Source organism: Musa acuminata, chromosome BXJ2-4 (genome assembly GCF_036884655.1).
Source record: "Musa acuminata AAA Group cultivar baxijiao chromosome BXJ2-4, Cavendish_Baxijiao_AAA, whole genome shotgun sequence".
Taxonomy (NCBI): Eukaryota; Viridiplantae; Streptophyta; class Magnoliopsida; order Zingiberales; family Musaceae; genus Musa; species Musa acuminata.
In genome coordinates this window covers 39283857-39304605 of record NC_088341.1, presented here as the reverse complement: position 1 = coordinate 39304605, position 20749 = coordinate 39283857, and the positions used below count along the sequence as shown (strand labels likewise).

At 37.0% G+C, this 20749-nt stretch overlaps 1 protein-coding gene across 4 annotated transcripts; it reads right to left on the bottom strand.

Moving 5' to 3' along the window:
• Positions 1–645: 645 nt before the first annotated feature.
• LOC135610805 (regulator of nonsense transcripts 1 homolog) lies at positions 646–20749 on the bottom strand. Of its 4 annotated transcripts, none has more exons than XM_065105765.1 (29): positions 20001–20749; positions 18202–18453; positions 17951–18121; positions 17719–17769; positions 17400–17492; positions 17213–17308; positions 16989–17039; positions 16784–16902; positions 16440–16548; positions 13511–13633; positions 13361–13432; positions 12273–12344; positions 12124–12190; positions 11520–11662; positions 11197–11268; positions 10985–11113; positions 9607–9762; positions 9368–9481; positions 9191–9289; positions 9037–9114; positions 7830–7964; positions 5017–5091; positions 4754–4868; positions 4171–4544; positions 4023–4085; positions 3862–3933; positions 1656–1787; positions 1472–1568; positions 646–1376 (listed from the first exon to the last, which is right to left on the bottom strand). In XM_065105765.1, the coding sequence occupies exons 1-29, from the start codon at positions 20529–20531 to the stop codon at positions 1333–1335; spliced, it is 3705 nt and encodes a 1234-aa protein (XP_064961837.1). In that variant the 5' UTR covers positions 20532–20749; the 3' UTR covers positions 646–1332. The 4 variants fall into 4 exon arrangements, with proteins under 4 accessions (XP_064961837.1, XP_064961838.1, XP_064961835.1 ...); XM_065105766.1 differs by having other exon boundaries at positions 1472–1565; positions 20001–20748; XM_065105763.1 differs by having other exon boundaries at positions 1446–1568; positions 20001–20747.

Here is a 20749-nt window from a genome sequence, read left to right as displayed (position 1 = left end):
ACCTGAGAGTAAGGTAAGTGTTTTTACAGACTTCTATATTAGTCACACTAGATTCAATTCTTAAATGAAAACTTGTAATTTCACTTGCGCTAAGGGAAACAGGTATCTTCCTTGTCTTGCTCCCGAAAACTGGACTTGGAAGTGAAGAATGAATACTGCTGCTCATTGCCAACACTCGAACTGCTTCTTCTCGGCTTAAAGCATCAATCCCGTTCAAAACTTCACCCGATGGGCATCAGCAGAACTCGCACAGTCCTTGTTGGCTGTTTCAGAGTTCAGTATTCATCAGCTTAAGAATTGAAATTCTTTACTAATTCCCATCCACTGCAGCCTCCACAGCTCACAAGGTAACCACCACATGATGCCAACATTTCCCGTTCCATAACTTGGATGCCACACTTTTAAGCCCCTGACTGCCAGCATATAATCTAATTGCTTCATGCATGAACAGCTCAAATCATCACCACAAGAACTGACTGCCAGCAGCTAGCTGACGTCTGGTGTTCAATCCTATAAGGTTTGAAGCTTAGCAAAGCCAGCGAAGCAAGCCCGGTGCTCATTAAAAAAATTAAAACCATTTAATATCAATTTACCACAAGAATAAAAATCAAAATCATATAAATCAAGCAAACTCCAAACTCACACTTCAAGTAAAGCAAGTTTTTCTTAGTAACAGAGCCTTGTAACAATGACACTATGCACTAATTTCATAATTAAATTCCAACAAAGGACAAGGCGTGAGTTTGATCCGTATCTGAGCATGCAAATGGCAAGCACGGGCCAGTCATCTTTGAACACTGCTGTACATAATGCAACACTTGCTCATCATACCATCCGGGTGGAGGAAAACTCCACTTCTTCAAAATGGAGCCTTTAGAGTTGGTTATGAACATGTATGTGCAATGTCTCACTTACCCTCAGAATGGCTTTCTTCACAATATGCAGGCACCAATTGCTGTGAGCCCTCATATAAGCAAAAGATGCTTTCTCCCAATGGTCAACTCCTTCCGAAAAAAATAAATGTAGTTGGAAGTATGGGCTAAATCCTCTCCTCAGGCACAATCAGCACCATTGCTATCTCGAATCTCCATATGCACCACTCCTATCTTAAAACTAGTGCACCATATGCGACTGCGAGAAGCAAAAAAAAGAAGGTTGAGCTGTTATCTGTCAATGTACGAAGACATGACTCGGCACAACCACTGTAGCTGGGTGCAAAGGATGTAACCCATCACTCCTAAATCCAGTGCAGCTCAGCCATTGTAGTGAAGTTTCTGATTGGGTGAGCCCTGATTTTGCTGTGGTGGAGACTGCAGATTTTGAGGCTGAGCATTATAATGAGCAAAGGGTTGTGAATACAGAGGGTTTAGCAATGCCTGCAGAAGCTTCATTGTTAGAAATGTGATAGATCTTGACAAGCATGAATTACAAGCTCCTAATAGAACCTGTGACTGAAGAGAACTGGGCCCACCCATGCCAAAGTGGCTCTGAGAAGATTCATCTTGTGATGGATCATTGAATCCTGCTTGTGTGAATAAACCTTGTGATCCATGCGGCATGTATTCCTGCTAAAATGTTTCATGCTTTAGCCACAATGTTAAAAGGAATGCAATCATTTGGAGCAGAAATACAAGATCAATTTAAGGCTAATCAACCTGAAACAAAAAATCGTTTCCAGTGCCCAAATGGGAATATCCTGGCTGGGTACTCTGATTTAAATAACTCCCTGGGAAACCAGCATGAGGACCTTGGGAGACATAATCAACACCAAATCCACTTTGAGAAGCCTGTCAAGTGAGCAAAATGAGATGTAGCACAAATAAAATAAAAAAATCAATTATTCATACAGGCAATACAGTGCATCTCATCCATGGGGGAACGCAATATATGGCATAAACCCCGAAGAAATTGATGAAAATGACATCTACTCAAATCCACCAAGTTGCACAGTAAATAATATGAAAATACATACAACAGTGACAAGAATTGCCTTGGTGGTGCATGTTCAACAGCACAGGTTGACCCATTTGCAGTAGTTTACCAGCAAAACAGAATGCACCTTCAATAGTCTTTGAAAGGTCATGGCAATTTCAATTTAATATATGTTGCATTTAGCTGGAACAATGAAAACTAACATAGTGAAACACTATGGATAATTTGACTAAAGAAGGCCCACAACTAATTGTATCCTTGAAATACAAGACCATGCCAAGTGCTGCAAACACAATGGTGGCAGTCTTACAGCAAATGCCATGCAGACTTGCACAGATTCAACAACCGGAAGATGTATAGTCGATGTAAAAATGGAAACAGCTCAATTAGCCTGCATACACTCAGAAATAGGGCAAAGCAAGTGTAATCAACACCAAAATGGAAAAGGCAATAATCTCGTTACTTTTCCTAGTCATTATTCGCAACAACGAAAAGTAGATGTATCCTCGAAGATTGCTAGCTCTAATGTAAACACATCTGCATTATTCTTTTCAGATTATAACAACACCAATCATCCAACCTCAGAATTCATATTACAGATGAAAAATGAATCTGTACATTTTGCTTCCTAAATTGTGCAACACTCTGATACACATGGCCTGATGGTATAGTCCCCCTGTAAAACCTTCCTTACAAACAGAACAGATGTTCATGGTTCCATGACATGCCAGATACATCTCTAATTTAATCATCCAATTGATAACACAAGTGACATCCCCTCCAGCATCTCTCTCTCTCTCTCTAACATCCCATTAGTCCCACATCGGAAGTGGGCAATGTGTATGATTAGCTTATAAGGGCCTGATGAGTATATTACGTTAACTCCCGCTTAAGCATTTTGGTCCGCGGTTGAAGGATCAAAATGGAGTTATTGGCCAGTTAGCTCATCAGACTCGGGTCATGACATTTGGTATCAGAGCCGACCTAGCATTTGGGTAGGATGTGAGGGCTCGAGTAGGAAAGGGCTACCCGTGGATGGAGTCAGAGAACTCATCACGGCGTGGAGCCACCACTGAGTTAAACCTCACATGCACTATGCTAGGGTTTGATCTAGGTTATGTTGGGCTTTGACGAGAACATCAAGCCTTTGAATGGGATATATATATATATATATATATATATATATATATATATATATATATATATATATATATATATATATATATATATATATATATATATATATATCTTTCCAGTTTAATATTTCTTGATGACCTACTTCAACTACATGCACATGTCATGGTCTTATGGTACTGAAGTTGCATACATATCAAAATATCGGAATAGATCCAACTAAAATACCTCTGTTCAAAGATTTTAATGACAAGTACCACAAAGAGGCACAACAAAATAATAAGTCCCAGTATGTCATCACATGCAATTTGATGCAATTAACATCAACATGCATGTCAACCTTTTCCGCTAACATGACGCTATCCTTTTTCATCCACAAACTATAATGGCCAGATGCACATTGGAAGACAATGATCAATGATAACTGATAGACTCCATGGATCTCCATTCCAATTGAATATGAACCCTATATACCAAGATTCAAAATGATAGATCATGATAACAAGATTGGCATATGAATCCAATATTCAAAATGCCATATTAATAAAGTTGGCTTTGACAAATGCAATAATTTAATAAAAGACAGCAACAAAATGGATGATAAGAAATACAAGAAATTCAAATGAAAGCTACAACCAAAAACAAATACAATATCAAAGTCGAAGATACATTTATCTGCCATATTCAGAATCACTGAGGCAAAACTTAAAATGATGCTGCCTAAACCTAAAGACATTGAACAACTTAGTATACAACTATACATTATAAAGAAGTGCAGGATAATAACATAAGCACCTGTGCAGAAAAATCAGCAACATTATATGCAACATGTGATCCTTGGCTTTTAAAGTCATCACCAATAAAGTCCTGAAATCAAAGAAGGTTAAACATCAACAAAAAAACCAACACATCAGCAAAGAAAGCAAAACAAATAATAGATGACCATCATCAGGTACCTGTGACATGCCACCAACAGAAAGTCCATCACGAAATGCTTGACCGAGGCCTTGAACTGGCATCTAGAAGAGAAAAAGAAAGAAGATAGAAAACAATGGAATTGATCACCCATGCAAACCCAATGTTGGATAGGTAAAGGTTTCAGACCTGAGTCATTAATCCAGTCTGAGATGATGGAGCACCAACAGATGGTTGACTATTTGAATCATCAAAGGGAGGAAAGTTGAAAGCAGACCCAATACCCAAAGTTTGCTGGGAATTTTGCTGATGAGCCAGGTGACCACCAATAGGACCACCAGCATTACCACGACCGGCCCCAAAACCCCTATTACCAGGCTGTGGGACCTGTGGAACAGCCCCTAAAGGTCCATGAACCGCACCACGAGTTGGAATTGCATATGGCTGAGAATGAGGACCTCCAGCAAATGGCGGAAGAGGGACACAGGGCAAAGGATATCCCGGTGGATGCATACCAGGTTTTTGTGTGCCATTTGAAGGGCCAAATGGGACATAAGAATGACCTGGTTTTTATGCATACACCAAACAGTTACAAACTCCTTTTAAACAAAAGGTGTTCCCCAGAAAAATTAATCAACATTAGATATAAGTGGTGCTTCAATTGCTAAGGCATGAACCATTCCTCAACTATGCTTAAAACAAATTTAATCTTGTCAACTATCAGAAAACTTCTTATTTTCATCTCAATAATAACCCAAGTTAAAAAGCATACCTTTAATGTGCCCACCTCTCTTCTCAGCAAGCGGGCTTGAGGAACTGACAGGACCATAGTTATCAGTCTGAACCATCGCTGGACCACCCCCATAGAAAAGTCTGCTGTTGTAAATCTGTTGACCATAAAACCAGCCACAGGCACATTATACAAATGGTACGAAGTACAGAGACTTAAATAGAAAGATTAAATTTGTACAGATTGATTTGGGTAGAAAAGTCTCTCTCTGCCCTCTCTCCTTTTTGTGTGTGACTACAGCATACCTTTTTTGGCTTCTGAAACTGTACCATGCTTTGCTTCAAATTGTTAAGTGGTCCTTCTACAAGACACTCATGCTCCTAGACATGATGAAATAAACAAGAGTTATGTCCATATAGATTTGTGAAAGAAGGCCAAATCAAATCATGACAATAGCTAAAGTCAAAGACACCATCAAAAGACATAAAATGAATATTCCAGAGTCGACCATAATATGCGGAATGATATAAACTTTTAGCAGTCCCAATTATGTCAAAACAATTACTCTTTAACTTCATTATGAATATTTTATCAGGAAAAAGTTACGACCTGAATATTATAAATGTTAGCTTTATCCCACATACAAACCTAAAGAAATCAATGGAAACTATTGTAGTGTCTGCCAGAAGTAATCAACCAATCACATAACTAAAGGATGCACTTCTATTGAGACATGATTAAATAAATTACAGATTAGGCCAAACAAGTTGTTGCTGGAAAACAATTTCTTTCAGAAAAAAAAGTTAATTATCCCACACCAGATCACTAAGTCTCAAACGTAAAGCAACTGAACTACAGTACTTCATGATGAACAAATAGTGGACATCATTTTAAAAAACCTCACAAAACCATGTTCCATTCAATTAGGAAAACCTCTGATCCAATCAATCTAAAGGGAAAGCCAGCTTATCAGCATTTGATGACTAAAAGGGCAAACAAAGGACTAGCACACATGATGAACATAAGGACGTAAGTAATACTTGTCTGACTAAATTGGTAATATAAAAAAAGCAAGCCACACCATCTAAAGCAAAGATTGAGTTCCTGAAAAAACAAATTCAAAATGATACGGTGTACAAGTCAAATGACCACAAAGAACACACAAAGCAAAACTTTAGAATGAAACAAATATTTATCTGACTTACAAGTAAGATAAAAGATAAAACAAAAAATAGGTCCTAACCAAGGAATCCAATTTCAGGTACCAGACCCATGCCCGTGCCAGTCCATGGCTGAACCAGCATAGGTCTGGTCCATTCTAGCATGCCAACACATGACACACCAGAACATATCCACTACCAATCTGCTGGAGAGGGGGGTTGTAGAAGAAGAGGAAGAAGAAAGAAGAAAAGGAGAAACAGGCAGTGGAGGAGAAGAGACGATAGGCCGCGAGCGTGGGCAGCAACAGGCAGCAAAAGAAGATCTAAATAATGGGCCAGTCCGGACTTCAGCTATCCACATCCCAGTCAACAGTCGGACTGATAATTATGCTGAACCACGAGAAATTAAAATCCTTGGTATTAACCACAGTTCAAAGTCTCAACTACCGGACATGTACTGGTCCCTAGGTGGACAGGTCCACTTGATATCGGTGTGAGCATCCGCATCCTATGCAAGCTAAAACCCCAAAAAGAAATCACAGAAAGCTTAGTTTGTATCCTATGAGTGCTAAAGCCCATAGGTGCCACCCCCACAAACAAAATAAACCCAATCGAACCAGCAAACACCCTGGTCCACATCCCCATTGAAGCCTGGACCACAATATAATCATCAGCACTTACTGATCCAGGTAAACTTTGAAATGCTTGTCTTAACCATATCATTTAAATGAATGCTACAGCATAAATAAAAAGAATTAAATACCCTGTAGCAAGGAATTCATACCTCAATAGTTAAACAAGAAACTGAACGCTTCTGCAACTGCTAAAACATCAATAAGAAAGATATACCAATATACAAGGAGGGCCACCGATGAACAATGAGCACCGGTGCAAGGAGAATCTGTCCCACAAGCACTAAAAACTCGCCTCATAAAAGGAATCACAAAACGCCTAGCCTGCATCTTGTGAGCATGCTAAACCTAACATACCCCCTTTAATATCCAAATTGAATCAGCGAAAAGCCCTGGTCAGCATCCCAGTTCAAATCCAGACCAGCAAGTCCTTACTACCTGGTATGCAAAACTTGAAACCTTGGTCTTAACCATATCATTTAAACCAAGGTTTGCAATACCGAATGATATCGCCCGTACCAGGTGGTATGTACCGATCCGTCAGCAAACCGGTACACGAACCGCCCGCTACTGAGCATTAGCCTCGATTGAGGCCGTTATCGTCGACGGTGAATGAGGGAGAAGAAAGAGGGAGTCGACGGTGACCGAGGGAGAAGGTGAAAGAAGAGGCAGAAGAGGAAGAAAGAAATAGGAAAAAAAAGAGAGAACCTGAGATCGACGCCGCTCTCCTCGTCTGTGGCGACTTCTCATCCGTGCGCGGGGAGAAGAGTATTCGCGTCGCGGGGCAAATAGAGGTAATGCCTCAACGAAATTTTTTTTTTTTCTGCGACGTCACCCCACGTGGGGAGAAGAGAGATATACCGAGCGGTTTACCTTATATATATATATATATATATATATATATATATATATATATATATATATATATATATATATATATATATATATATATATATATATATATATATATATATATATATATATACCAAGCAGTATACCGAAATATACCGATCGGTATACAGTAGTATCGTACCATATCGAACATATCTCAAAATTCCAGTACGGTACAAAATTTCAATCGTTGATTTAAATTGCATGATTAAGAAAAATTAAAGACCAGTATATTGAAGAAATTCATACTTCAATGGTTAAACAAGAAACTGAATGGTTCTGCAACTCTTAAAATATGGATAAGAAAGAAATAGCAAAATACTAAGGTTTAAACAAACTCAAATAGTCAAAAAAGAAATAGCATGCCATAGTACTACACACCTGCAATAAAGAATGTGTAAACAACATTAAAATATAAAAGCAAAAAAGCAACACCTTGTAATGTGTCAACAAACTATTCCAAAGAGGCTGTTTGCTTAGAACCTTGGGATTCCCAAGGATAACAATTCCATAACGAGCTCGAGTTAGTGCAACATTCAATCTACGTGGATCATTAAGAAATCCAATACCCTGAAAAGTAGAAACAATAGGAAAGCACCACACAATTAAAATTTTACAATCATTGATTAAAAAGTATAATTGCTGTCCCCACCATCTCCAAAAAATTAATGAGATGGAAAAAAGAGAAGAAAAAAAAAAAACTAACACATTGCATGTAATGATGTACCTTGAATATGTCTTGCTCAAAAAGTGCAAGAAAAAATAGATACTTAACTAAACAAATAAGGTGTTTCAACTTTCAAGTGCCCAAAATAACTATCAAACTACTGTATATGGTATGGCACACTTAATAAAAAGCAACAACACAGCTGATTATGACAATAACATGACTACTCAATCTGAATCCAACCTCCGTTTCAAGTATGAATCTCTAAAAATCCATTAAGCTGTCAATTAACACAACTTTTGTATCTAATAACCTATTGCATTCCAGTGTCAATATAATTAATCCATAGTTGATTCCAACTTTGTTCTTGTATAGAAACTCTCATCCCCTCAATGATTTAGAATGCAAACCATACTACTTGTATTATTCTGTGAAAATCATGCCAACTAGGGACACCACTCCAAGATGCTGATCATAATAGTGGCCAGATGATGCCGAGCATGCAACGTCTTATTGTACCAAAGATGCTATCTCAACTTTAATATTAAAAGTCAAGCTACAATCAAATTCATTGGATCCAACTAATGCCTCAGAAGCAATATCATCTTTTTAATCTAAAGACACGAAAATTCACTCGAGGAGGTCCTCATTCACCTTAAATTACTGATCATCTAGATCTACTATGAACAACATCTTTCAAAGTAAAAATTTGGGCAACACTAAATTAGCAGGGCTTCATAATGTAAATTTAATCGGAGGTAGATCACTTTATTTGTCTATCAACATATGTATTAGAATACTGTAACTCCAGCAGTATCCATTTTTTCCTTTATGAATCAAAGCCTGTTAGTAATCTGTCTTTTTAAATCAACGTTTTATGATTTCATAATGCATAACATAGGCCACAAGCCAGCTACAGGTATTCTGCTGTCAAGAAAAACATGAACAAAAAATCACAGAGATAGAAAGACACACCTGATGTTCATTACTTCTCACGCAAGACAGAATAATGTAATCTTTCTCTCTACCCTGAAAGGAGTCAACACTAGCAACCTGCAATAACAAAATTTAGTTAAAGAGACAAACCAACAATAGCAGAAGTGTCCAACAGTCCAAGATCAGCATCAACCTCAATTTCCTTGTAAAGCTGCTGTCTAAGAGCACCATTCCTCGACATATAACTCACAATGTACGCCCTTTGCCCCTCATATGGTGTAATAACTCCTATCTGCATTATCCAGCCACCGATCAGAGCAGATCAAACATAAATTTAGAAAATGGACCAGAAGAGCTGAAGCGAGAGTACCTGACTAGGTATGACACCACTTCTTAAAAAAGTAGTAACAAGTTTTTCAACATTTGCAGCCTCAGTTCTATTGAGATAAGAGGTCCCACTTGCACTAATTTCTTCTTGGCCCATCTAAAAAGGCAAATACATATTTCAGAATACAGCAAAAACAACTATAGAGTCATGAGAAGAGAATATAGATATATTCATCCACATCTTCCAAGATGAAAAGAGAATTTGGTTAGAGTATAAGATACCTGCACATAGAAAAACATAGGACGGTTTGGAACCGGCCAAGGAAAATCAATGCCAGATGATTGCCTCTCATTAACTGTCACTCCATTCTGAAGAGTGCCCTCATAGAAGCTATTAGAAGGAAATTCAGATAAGCAAGGATGCATTCTGTACTGGACCTGCGATTCCATATATGCTTAGCAATCATCAAATGAGCTTGTAATTTAGGTATGTCACACAAAAATACGCAGGGATATCCACAAAGATATGTAAACAGAAAATGATAAAGAAGATACAATCTCTACCACCTTTTTGGTTTTAGTAATCAGTTTTTTGAATCACAATTTACTCTTCCAAAAACAATCATTAACATAACAAAATGATCCCAGTCATAAGGCTGCATATATTTCTACTTGACGAATGCCATACTTTTAACTCTTCAATCACATAAAACAATTTGCAGCAAGACTTGGAAACATTAGTAGCCCTGAAAGGAGACATCAGGGCTCCATAATTTTGCTAAAAATACTAGTATTCCAAAACCAAGCCAAAGAATGCTCCAAATCACATTATAATGAACTCATCAGCGACCCCTCCAAGGTGTGAAGACAAAAAAAGTACCAAGATACAACCATGACTAAGAATCTGAAAATTCAATTTCCATAGCACTGACAGTTTTTAAAAGACCAATGTGTGATGACTGACTACCAAAGATATGTAAACAGAAAATGATAAAGAAGATACAATCTCTACCACCTTTTTGGTTTTAGTAATCAGTTTTTTGAATCACAATTTACTCTTCCAAAAACAATCATTAACATAACAAAATGATCCCAGTCATAAGGCTGCATATATTTCTACTTGACGAATACCATACTTTTAACTCTTCAATCACATAAAACAATTTGCAGCAAGACTTGGAAACATTAGTAGCCCTGAAAGGAGACATCAGGGCTCCATAATTTTGCTAAAAATACTAGTATTCCAAAACCAAGCCAAAGAATGCTCCAAATCACATTATAATGAACTCATCAGCGACCCCTCCAAGGTGTGAAGACAAAAAAAGTACCAAGATACAACCATGACTAAGAATCTGAAAATTCAATTTCCATAGCACTGACAGTTTTTAAAAGACCAATGTGTGATGACTGACTACCAAGCACAAACAGCTTCCACAGGTATACTGGCCATTTGTCATCAAATATTTAATTTCAAGAAATTGCAAAAGATGCTAATTTGATCAAATGTCCCATATAAGAGTGGAACATAATGAAAACAGCAAAAGCTTGTAAGCTGCAATCATGTCATAAAATATCAAAATTTAGAGCCTGCTTAACCAACATAAATTTTGACAAGTTACTTCCATTAATACGGAACAATGAAGTCCAAAACAGTAATCACCTGCAATCTAAAAGTTTTATGACCAAGAAGAACAAGGCGCTCAAAGAGAGACTGCGCTAATCCTGCACGAGCAGCCTTTTTACACATTATGACTGGACCAAGCTGACAATGATCTCCAACAAGAACAACCTAATCAAGAAAGGACTAAAGTATCAATAAATCAGACCACATACTGATGAAGGCATCATATGAAAGCATGTAAAACCAGCTACCTGTTTGACACCTAAAACTAATGGAATAAGACACTCGGGCTCTGTTGCCTGTGTAGACTCATCAACAAGAACCTGAAACAACAAAATATGAACAGCACAATATTAGTATGTTAAAACATGTCATGATCTTTCCCCAGGTCCTGCATGGTAGGAGCCTCACAAATTGGATAGTCCTTTTTCTTTATTTTGAGGCACATGTTTAAAACTAAAGAAATACGTAATGTGAAAATAATCAATCATCATTAGGATCTAGTCTAGCAGAAAAGCAATGCTCTAGTTGCCATCTAGACCTTAAAGTAATTATACAAAAGGCATCTCCTTACCTGGCGGAATCGGAAATTTTCAAGCCGGGGGTCTCCTGCACCAACACATGTGCAACAAATTACATCAGCACTCTGCAATATCTCCCTTTCAGTAGCCCGTTTTAGTGCTTTGAACTTCTTTTCATCACTGCTTGACAATTCACCTGAAAAGACGTACACAAAGTTCAACTTCTTAACTCAAATAACACTAAGCCAAAATCAAGATTTATGAAAAACCAATCACAAACTTTAAGAATGCAAGTAAAAGAGCACTATTTCCCTACTGATGGACAAAACTACAAAAAAAAGCATTTTACAAGGTGACAGTATCATAAACTCAACAGGAAAAAATGCAGAAGAGAAAGAAGAAAAGAACAGTTGTTGAATTTCACCAGCATTCTTCTTCATTTATGAAGACCATCAATTGAACATGTAGACAGGAGTTTTATGGGGATTCTACTATTCATTATATCATAATTGTGATATCACAAAAACAAAGCACATCGAAGTAGGACACATGCTAAAACAAACTCTGCTTTTACAAAGGATAGATTGGAAAAAAAACAAGTCAGGTAAAAAAAGACAAAGATAATAGGTGTTTCATGTTGAAGTGAAAAATATGTACCTTGTTCATCTTTTAACTGCTGCAGCTTATGAAGTTCACTCTTTTCAGATGTATCAAGATGGCGGACCTGCAATGTTCTATGATATCAATTTTATGCCAGAAAATCTTGCAATAAGTCGAAACTGAAAGAGTGGCTATTCCAACTATACCTGATAGTGAAGTGTTAGATGCTCAACAGGAGACATGACAGCTTCTCTTGATTTAGCACAAAGCCTGACAACCTGAATAACAGGAGGGAGGAACAAGATTATCAGTAAACTCTATTTGATGAATGAAACATATAAAGCTAGTTGAGAAACACATTTCATACTTCAACAACATGCACACAATTAAAAATTCAATATTCAAGTAAAACAACATTCTCCAAGAAAGTATACATTTTTAGAATAATTAGTTCACAAAATGGTTGCTTTCTTCACATTCACGACCCGTCGAATAAGTATCCAGAAGTATGTACAGAACATGTGCCCAGTACTGGTACTGATACAGCAAGCAATCTATGTATTAACACAGTAATACCACAAATATACACCTATAACAAGCAATTTGGACCTGACTTCACGGACACAGAAATACCAAAAGAACCTTAATGTTTGCAAAATTCACTTCAAACCAACACAAATGACATGATCTGTTTTAAGTTACAATTAAGTCATTTCAATTCCATCCATCAAAAAATCTACCACACCTGCACTGTCATTTCAGTTCATAAAATGGTTACTTTCTTCGCATTCATGACCCGTCGAATAAGTATCCAGAAGTATGCACACAACATGTGCCCAGTACTGGTACTGAGACAGCAAGCAATCTATATATCAACACAGTAATACCACAAAAATACACCTATAACAAGCAATTTGGACCTGACTTCATGAACACAGAAATACCAAAAGAACCTTTTATGTTGGCAAAATTCACTTCAAACCAACACAAATGACATGATCTGTTTTAAGTTACAATTAAGTCACTTAAATTCCATCCATCAAAAAATCTACAACACTTGCACTGCCAATCACAAGAGAAATATCCATTCCAAAGATGAAGTCAGGCCAAAATTTATAAGGCAAAAACATAAAACATGGTAAAATCTTGAAATTTTAGAGAAAGATTTAACAAAAGCATCAGAGAAAATGTATAAATCATAAGAAGATGATAAATAAGAAATAAAAAAGCATTTTGGCAAACTTTTGACACCGTAACATCTTGTGCAAAGACAAAAGGCTCACTGAGAACACACCTTCAACCCAGTTGAGCTTATCTTATCAGCAAGTTGGTCAACAGCAACATTGCTTGGAGCACATACTAGAACCTGGAATAGACAAAATGTCATTTGATTTTGAACAATGTCTTCCTCCAAAATGTTACCTTTTAATTATTGTTAAGATACCTGCCCTTGGCCCTGTTTAGCCATGTGATATACAATTGCTGCAGATGTGACAGTCTTTCCCGTACCAGGTGGGCCCTGAATTAAACTTATTGGTTTCTGGAGGACACTCTTAACAGCAAAAACCTGCCCAAAAAAGAAATAAATCAAGACAACAAGAAGATTTATTACATATGCAAATGACAATACTTTTGTACATAAACAATGTATAAGATATTAGGATATGTAAAGATTTTGAAACATATCAATACTAAACAAATATAATAGCTAAAAGGAAAGAAGGCTTCTTAATTACATAGCTACAAAATTTTGGTGTATGGTACCATAAACATGTACACATTACATAACCTAACCATAAAAATGCAGAATAGGTGACTGCCTCAGAATACCAGGACAAAATAGGATAAGCCATTTCAAAGGCAGAAAAGCATCCACAGTTCCTCCAAATATTGTTACAAACCAAAAAAATAAAAGAAACAACATTATCTTATATTCAATCATAATCCATTACACACTTATAAACCAAGGTAGAGGAATGCACATCCATATTTCGTTGTTCATAATATTTCAAATTCCAGCCTGACAAATAGCTTTTCCTATCTTTTGCTCATATGACAATGCATCAAATGTGCAACTGCTAAATGATTGTGATTCCTCACATTCTAGTGTACCAATGTTTTACATTATATGATAACGATAATACAATAGTATATTGGGCTATACCAAACAGTACTGAAAAGTGATCCGTAAGCATATCTTGTTCAAGTTGACTTAAAATGTACTATACAAACAAAAAGGTTTCATTCCAAACAGAAAACAAAAAATTTCCAGAATTATTGGTAGTTATGTTTTATACCAAAAAAATCAAGAATAGAACTTGTTAAGGTAAATGGTGTAAACCACGATAAATCATTAAAAGACAAACCGATGAGTTTTTAATCTTCTGTCACAATAATGCTGTGTTTCGTCTATGTCCTACAGAGAATCTTCGAGTCAACATTTTTTTCTCCATCAGCAAGATAATATCGTCATCCCTAGATTATAAAAAATAACTTGTTACACTTTGTGTTTATGTCCATAAAAATCACTATGGACCACCTTTAGTAAAAGTAAAGATATAGTGATCACAAGGATATGCCACATCACCTTTATGTTCTCAAAACTTCTACAAATTCTTGTAACTCAAAGAGTTATTGATTAAAGAATGATGTCGCCATACCAATGATCAAGATGACAAGGAAAAGTTCCTTTGGTGACAGAGTAACTAACAACAAGAATATTTGTTTTGAGGATTTCAATTTCTTTCTTAAAAACAAGGGCAAGTTAAACTAGGTGATCAGGGTTTGAAACACAGAAATAATCCTCTCTATTTGCAGGAATAAGGCTTACATGCATTGATCCTCCCTAAACCATGCACTGGGGAGTGCATCCTGCACTAGATTCATCTTTTTTTTATTTCCTAATGGAATTACCTATTACAAATGTTATTTCCCCAAAAGTTTTAACTAAAAATTATAACAAGGTCTTTGTTAGACATCAGAAGACCAGAGATTCTCCTATTGTGTAGATTCAAAAAAGACATCCAAGCTTTACTGAGCAGATATTTCTCCCTCTTCATCAACCATCCATTAAGAAGGCTGGGATTATTGGGTCCTCTCAAACACCAAATCAACAACCACTACTCCAGATAGTGGACTAACGGAACTGCATTTTAAGTCTGGACTAACGGAACTGCATTTAATGATCCTCTCTAACTTGAAATAGTAGTAGTATGTTATGAAGAGGAATAACCTCGATCCATACCTCATTAGGCACATCCCACAACAAGAGCCTTTCAACTGAATTTTCTATTTTTTAGAGGCTTCCATCCATATTTTAATCATTATTTTATTTCAAAATTTTAGTTAACTAACTTTTAGTTCTACTGAAAGTAAAGAATCTTATTTTCAATATGAATTGGGTCAGGGAAATCCTGGAATCATCAGGGGTTGTGTTTTACCACAAACCTAAGAAGACATCATGGGTAACTAAAAAAAGTTTCAAGTTCTCACAACTAAAGATATTGCAATACACAGAACTCAATGGTAGAAAAGAATCATGTATCCAAACCCCAAATTTGTTGTTCCAAAGGTCTATCTAGATAAGATTTTATTACATGATTAGATAACCTAAGAATGAAAATGTTCTCTCACAAGACCTCTAAGTAGTCTATAAACATAGAGCAAATATTCTCAGCTTCCTTGAGGACTAAGAGAAGTTAGAAAGTGGGTAGTTTAAAACAAATTTGAGTAGTTAATACTTAATAGTGATGTTTGAAATTTTATAAACAATTATTGTCTCATGTGGTAAACAATGAATTATAATTTTCAGAATGTTTAATTTATCAAAATTTTAAAACCACCAATCCTCTTGCCTTGTCAATATTAAAATATACAGATATATGTGATTGTAAGTCCTAGAGGCTATGGTTGGAATTGGTTGTCCTTTTATGCAATAAATTAGTAACAGATTAGCGATGATTTCTTTTCACTCTTGTCGTACTTTGAGAAGCCCTATCTCCTCAAATCAGAGAAAAACCTAGTCAGAGCATGTCTCATACAGTCATATGGTGTATACACTTTGCTTAAGGGTTCAAAAAATCCAATTTCTCTATATCTTTCTCCTTTTCATTTCCTTGGGTGCTATTTAAAGCTAATGAATTAAAGGTTAATGGGGTTTTGTCCATACATACAAATAAAATCAATTTTCATGAAACATTACGGAGCATTAATATAAGACACAGCACATGCAAGCTCTGAATCATGAAAACTAATAAATTATCAATTCCAATTAAATCAAAGATAAGGTAAATTTACTAATGCAAACCTAATTTAATAGAATAAGTGAAAAATTATAAACTCATAAACACCAATGTAGGAGGAAGAGAACCCACTTGGGATGCATTTAGCTCTGGAAGACCAGGGGCGCCAAACCGTCGAGGTAATACATTACGGACTACTTGGTGTTCAACTTCATGACCCAAAAGGTGATGATATATGTAACTGCATGGGAAGATAACTTCATGGTAGTGCTACGTAAAAAAATTTTAGACCTACATACAACGACATGACTCTAGCATCCAATCTGCAACAATGTATGGATAAAAAGTGTGCCAGAATATGCCCAAAAAATCATGGTGCACTGTAGGCACTTTTTGCACACTACAGGGACATTATGTTGTACCACCAGCTAAATGACCATAACAAATAGTAACATTGAAAAACAGATGCAACTCACCCACTGACGCTTGTTTCGTCCACAGCAAAAGTCTTCATAGCTCCCTGCATTCTGTCAAAGCTAGTACTTTTCCAGACAAAATCCACACTAAAGCCATGATTCACATCTACAGGGACTCCCTGACAAGGATGTGGTAAGTATAATTACACATCTCTAAGCACAATAAACAATTAAATCATATACAAAGAACAACATTTGGTTATACCTGGCTTGCACGAAGTTCAAGTGCAACCTCCTCTTGTGCAGTTAGTTTAATCTGAATAGATAAAAAATTAAAAATTAACAAATTTCTTGGGTAATGAATACACATCAAATATATTCATATAAATAGAGAAAAAAGTTTACTTTAGATCCATTCGAGTTTAAATGAAAGATGCAACCTTCGTCTATTTATCAATTATGTAAAAAATAAAATGGAAACCAGCATACCACGTGTCCAACAGATTGCCATGCAGGATGACCTGTGTCGCCAGAATATCGCAGCCGCAACTCATCTCCAGGAACAAGCCTTAGTTCATTATCTTCCTAAAAATAATTACCATGATTTCAGTTAGAAAAAGGTTTGAAACTGCTAGCTAGCAACGCTGATTAGCAACTAAGTCAGGTCAAAGTCAACCTTGGGAAAGACAAAATAGGCTATGCGCTTTTTGTTAAGACCGATATCCCAGCGTACACTGACATTGTCTTTACTTTGTGATTCTTTCATCAACTGCAAAGTGTAAACATCGGTGGTGACCATGTAACATAAAAAAGAGAACATATATTTCAAAACTACATAAAACACCTAACGTATGTTTAGAAATATATACAAATATGTTTGTATGGATAGATTCTATTTCCATATATGTTCCTCAGAAGAATGTTTCCAAAGTTAGAAAGATTTAACCAAAGCATTTAAATAAATAACATGGAAAAAATGGATCCAACATGCATACCTTATCATAGTCAGCTTCAAGCTTAATAAGTGGAGCAAATACATTTTGGTACTGGAAAAAAAAGGAAAGACCCATCCATTAAGAAAGGTATAAGCAACCCTTCTGGAGTAATTAGAATGTCCAAAAGGATAAGCTGATTCAATCCACGAAGAAACAAGATCTTGGAGATACAGCTATCCTACCATTCATGGTTTTCAAGATAAAGTATAACGATTTGTAAACAGGAATTAACCTGGTATGCATCTTCATACTTCAAAGAAACAGGCTGAGGTTCATCATCCACTCCAGGCTTCTCAAGATCTTCCATAGAAGCATCAGGGTTTGTCTTCCAAAGATCTTCCAGTTTGTTGATTTGCTGAGCACTAATTTGGCGTGCTCTCAATTGTTCCTGTTCTGAAGGAACCTGAGGGAAACTAACAGTAGTCAGTAAATGGTATGAGTCTTAGTCACAAATAAAAAATGCAGTAAATCAAATTGGCAAACCTTAACAAGCCACGGTAGGAAACACCTGTCATCAATGAGTGGACACCACTGACTTAGATCCCAATTCATGTCCTTTAGTGCATTGACATTTAAACATGGTTCTCTGCACAAGAGAACAACAACACTTTCTGTTTTAGCAGAAATAAATCCAAGGAGAAAAACATTCCGACAACCACAATTATAGCATTCAAGAATTGTTTCTCCTAATGGGCTGTCTTTGTGGAGACAAACTTCTTTGTGCTTTGCTCGAACCTGAGAACCAATCAAATAAAAAATAGTAAATGCCAAGCTCCATGGATACTGGTACATAAAAACTAATCTATGTGTATTCTTTATTGCTCTTAGTATTTCTGAAAACAGAGAGAAAATGTTATGTATCAACATATTGCATAAGCACAACTGTCTTGTTCTACCCTCTACCAAATAAAAGAAATGTCATAAGGGACAGCCACTTATTTCATTTGTTCCTGTTTTGAACCAACAATATTCACCAGGTTCATAAGGGACAGCCACTTATGAACCTGGTTAATTATGTTTCATTTGTTGTTATATTTTGGCATCTTTGGAACGATTCCAGCTTTCAACCTACTATGAGATCTAATTCTACTACAAGGAATATTTCTTATGATATATCATCTAACATATTGCAAACAGAATAGCATAACCATAGAAATTCAAATGATTAAGTAATCACAGTGTAATAGATACAGAATGAAAAATTAGTCTTAGGTCTTAGGTCTTAAAGATTGAAGCCTACTTTCTATGCAAAAGACTTCCAGTTCATGATTTCAATCATTTTATTATTTTTAATATTAGGAACTACATTTCCTGCCAAGTTTAAATCACTAAAATATGTCAAGAAACCTGAACCCATTCTGTGCTCACAGTCATTACCCTATGATCCACATCAAATGGTTGACTAAGTGAACCAAACATGACAGTTGCTCAACAGATTTCTGCATAATTATGCAACTAATGTTAGAAGAACCTCTCACCACATGCACTGAATATGAGACCCTAAATTTAGTTGCTGCTGATGCAAAACTTAACATTATGCAACTATTAGAAGAATATCTCACCATATGTACTGAATATAAGACCTAAAATTAGTCACTGCCTATACAAAAACTTAACAGTCGCGACAACATTCTCCTCCTTTTCTCTGCCTTTTTTACATTTTACAGAAAACAGAAGCTACACACAGGCACTCAGAAATTAACCTTAAATAAAAAATGGATCAGCAATGAAGACACTGTTAATTACCTTTAATTGATGCTGAAATAGCTGATGTAGCATAAAATAAGACAACAATTGATCTCATTCAAATGTTATCCAAAATATCAGAAAACTACAGAGTGTTCTGCCCGGAACTTGGCCCCCATCCCAAAAGAACGAAACTAAAACAGATGGATAGGCCATGATATATGAAAGCAAATTACAATTTCATATTTCTACTAAAGTCCAATGTTTCATGTCAATGAAATTTAACAACATAACATTCACGTTTCCAACCAAAAAAGAACAGTATTCAGAAAGAAAAAAAGTAGTAGACTTGTGGAGGCTAAGTTCAGAGGAAACATAAAATTTAGAAGTCCGTGCATGAAGCATCCTCTAGTAAAATAATTTAACAACTAGTGAATACTTAGTTCAGGGGAAAAATTAATAAAAACTCATAGTTTACATTTAGATTTCCATCAAACCATCTGAAATTGAGGACCTAAATCAATTATGCTATGTTTAATGGAAACAGATATCTGTTATGTGTCATGCAGAACTTCCAAACAGATATCACCACCCACCAGATGATTGACGATATGGGAGCCCGAGGTGTTCCCCCTCGAGTTACAGAACCACTTCCTGCACGTAGGAATGTTGCACCTCACAACACAGGCGGGGTTCTGCAGCCCACAATACCGGCAAGCGTGTTCCGTGAAATCCCCCTTGCCAAATTCATAATTTTCATCGCCAGTCTCCTCGAAGTTAAGCCCGCTCATGCCGGCCGCGAGGGCATCAACTGCGCCAGCGCTGGCTGCCTGACCGCCAGAAGCACCCCTGACCTTGGAGGACGAGGAGGCGGAGGGGGAGCGCGCGGGGGAAGGGGAAGCGGAGTCCGGTGCCTGCAGATCGGCGGCCGGGGTGTCCCGAACGGGCTCTGGTGGGGGAGAGGGAGGGGGCCAAGCGGTCGATCGGGAGGGCTGGGAGAGTTCCTGGAACTCGGGGTAGTCGTCGAAGTCGTCCTGGGTGTTGAACTCGAGGAAGGTGTAGGCGTCTCCGCTGGTGTCGGGCTGGGACGCCGTCTCGTAGAGGTTGTTCACGGACTGCCCGGCCATGGCTAGGACTGCCGGGGAAGGATTAGGGTTAGAGTGTCAGATAGCTCGCCTATCTCCCCAAATCCGAGCTTTCGGGAAGAGGGGGAGGGCGTAGGGAGGTCGAGGTCCTAGTGTTAGGGTTTAATAGTACGGGAGAGAAAAGGAAAAAGAGGAGCGAGGACGAGAAGAAGAAGGGACGAAAGAAATTTTATTGGGTACAAAACCAAGTGACGATCAAT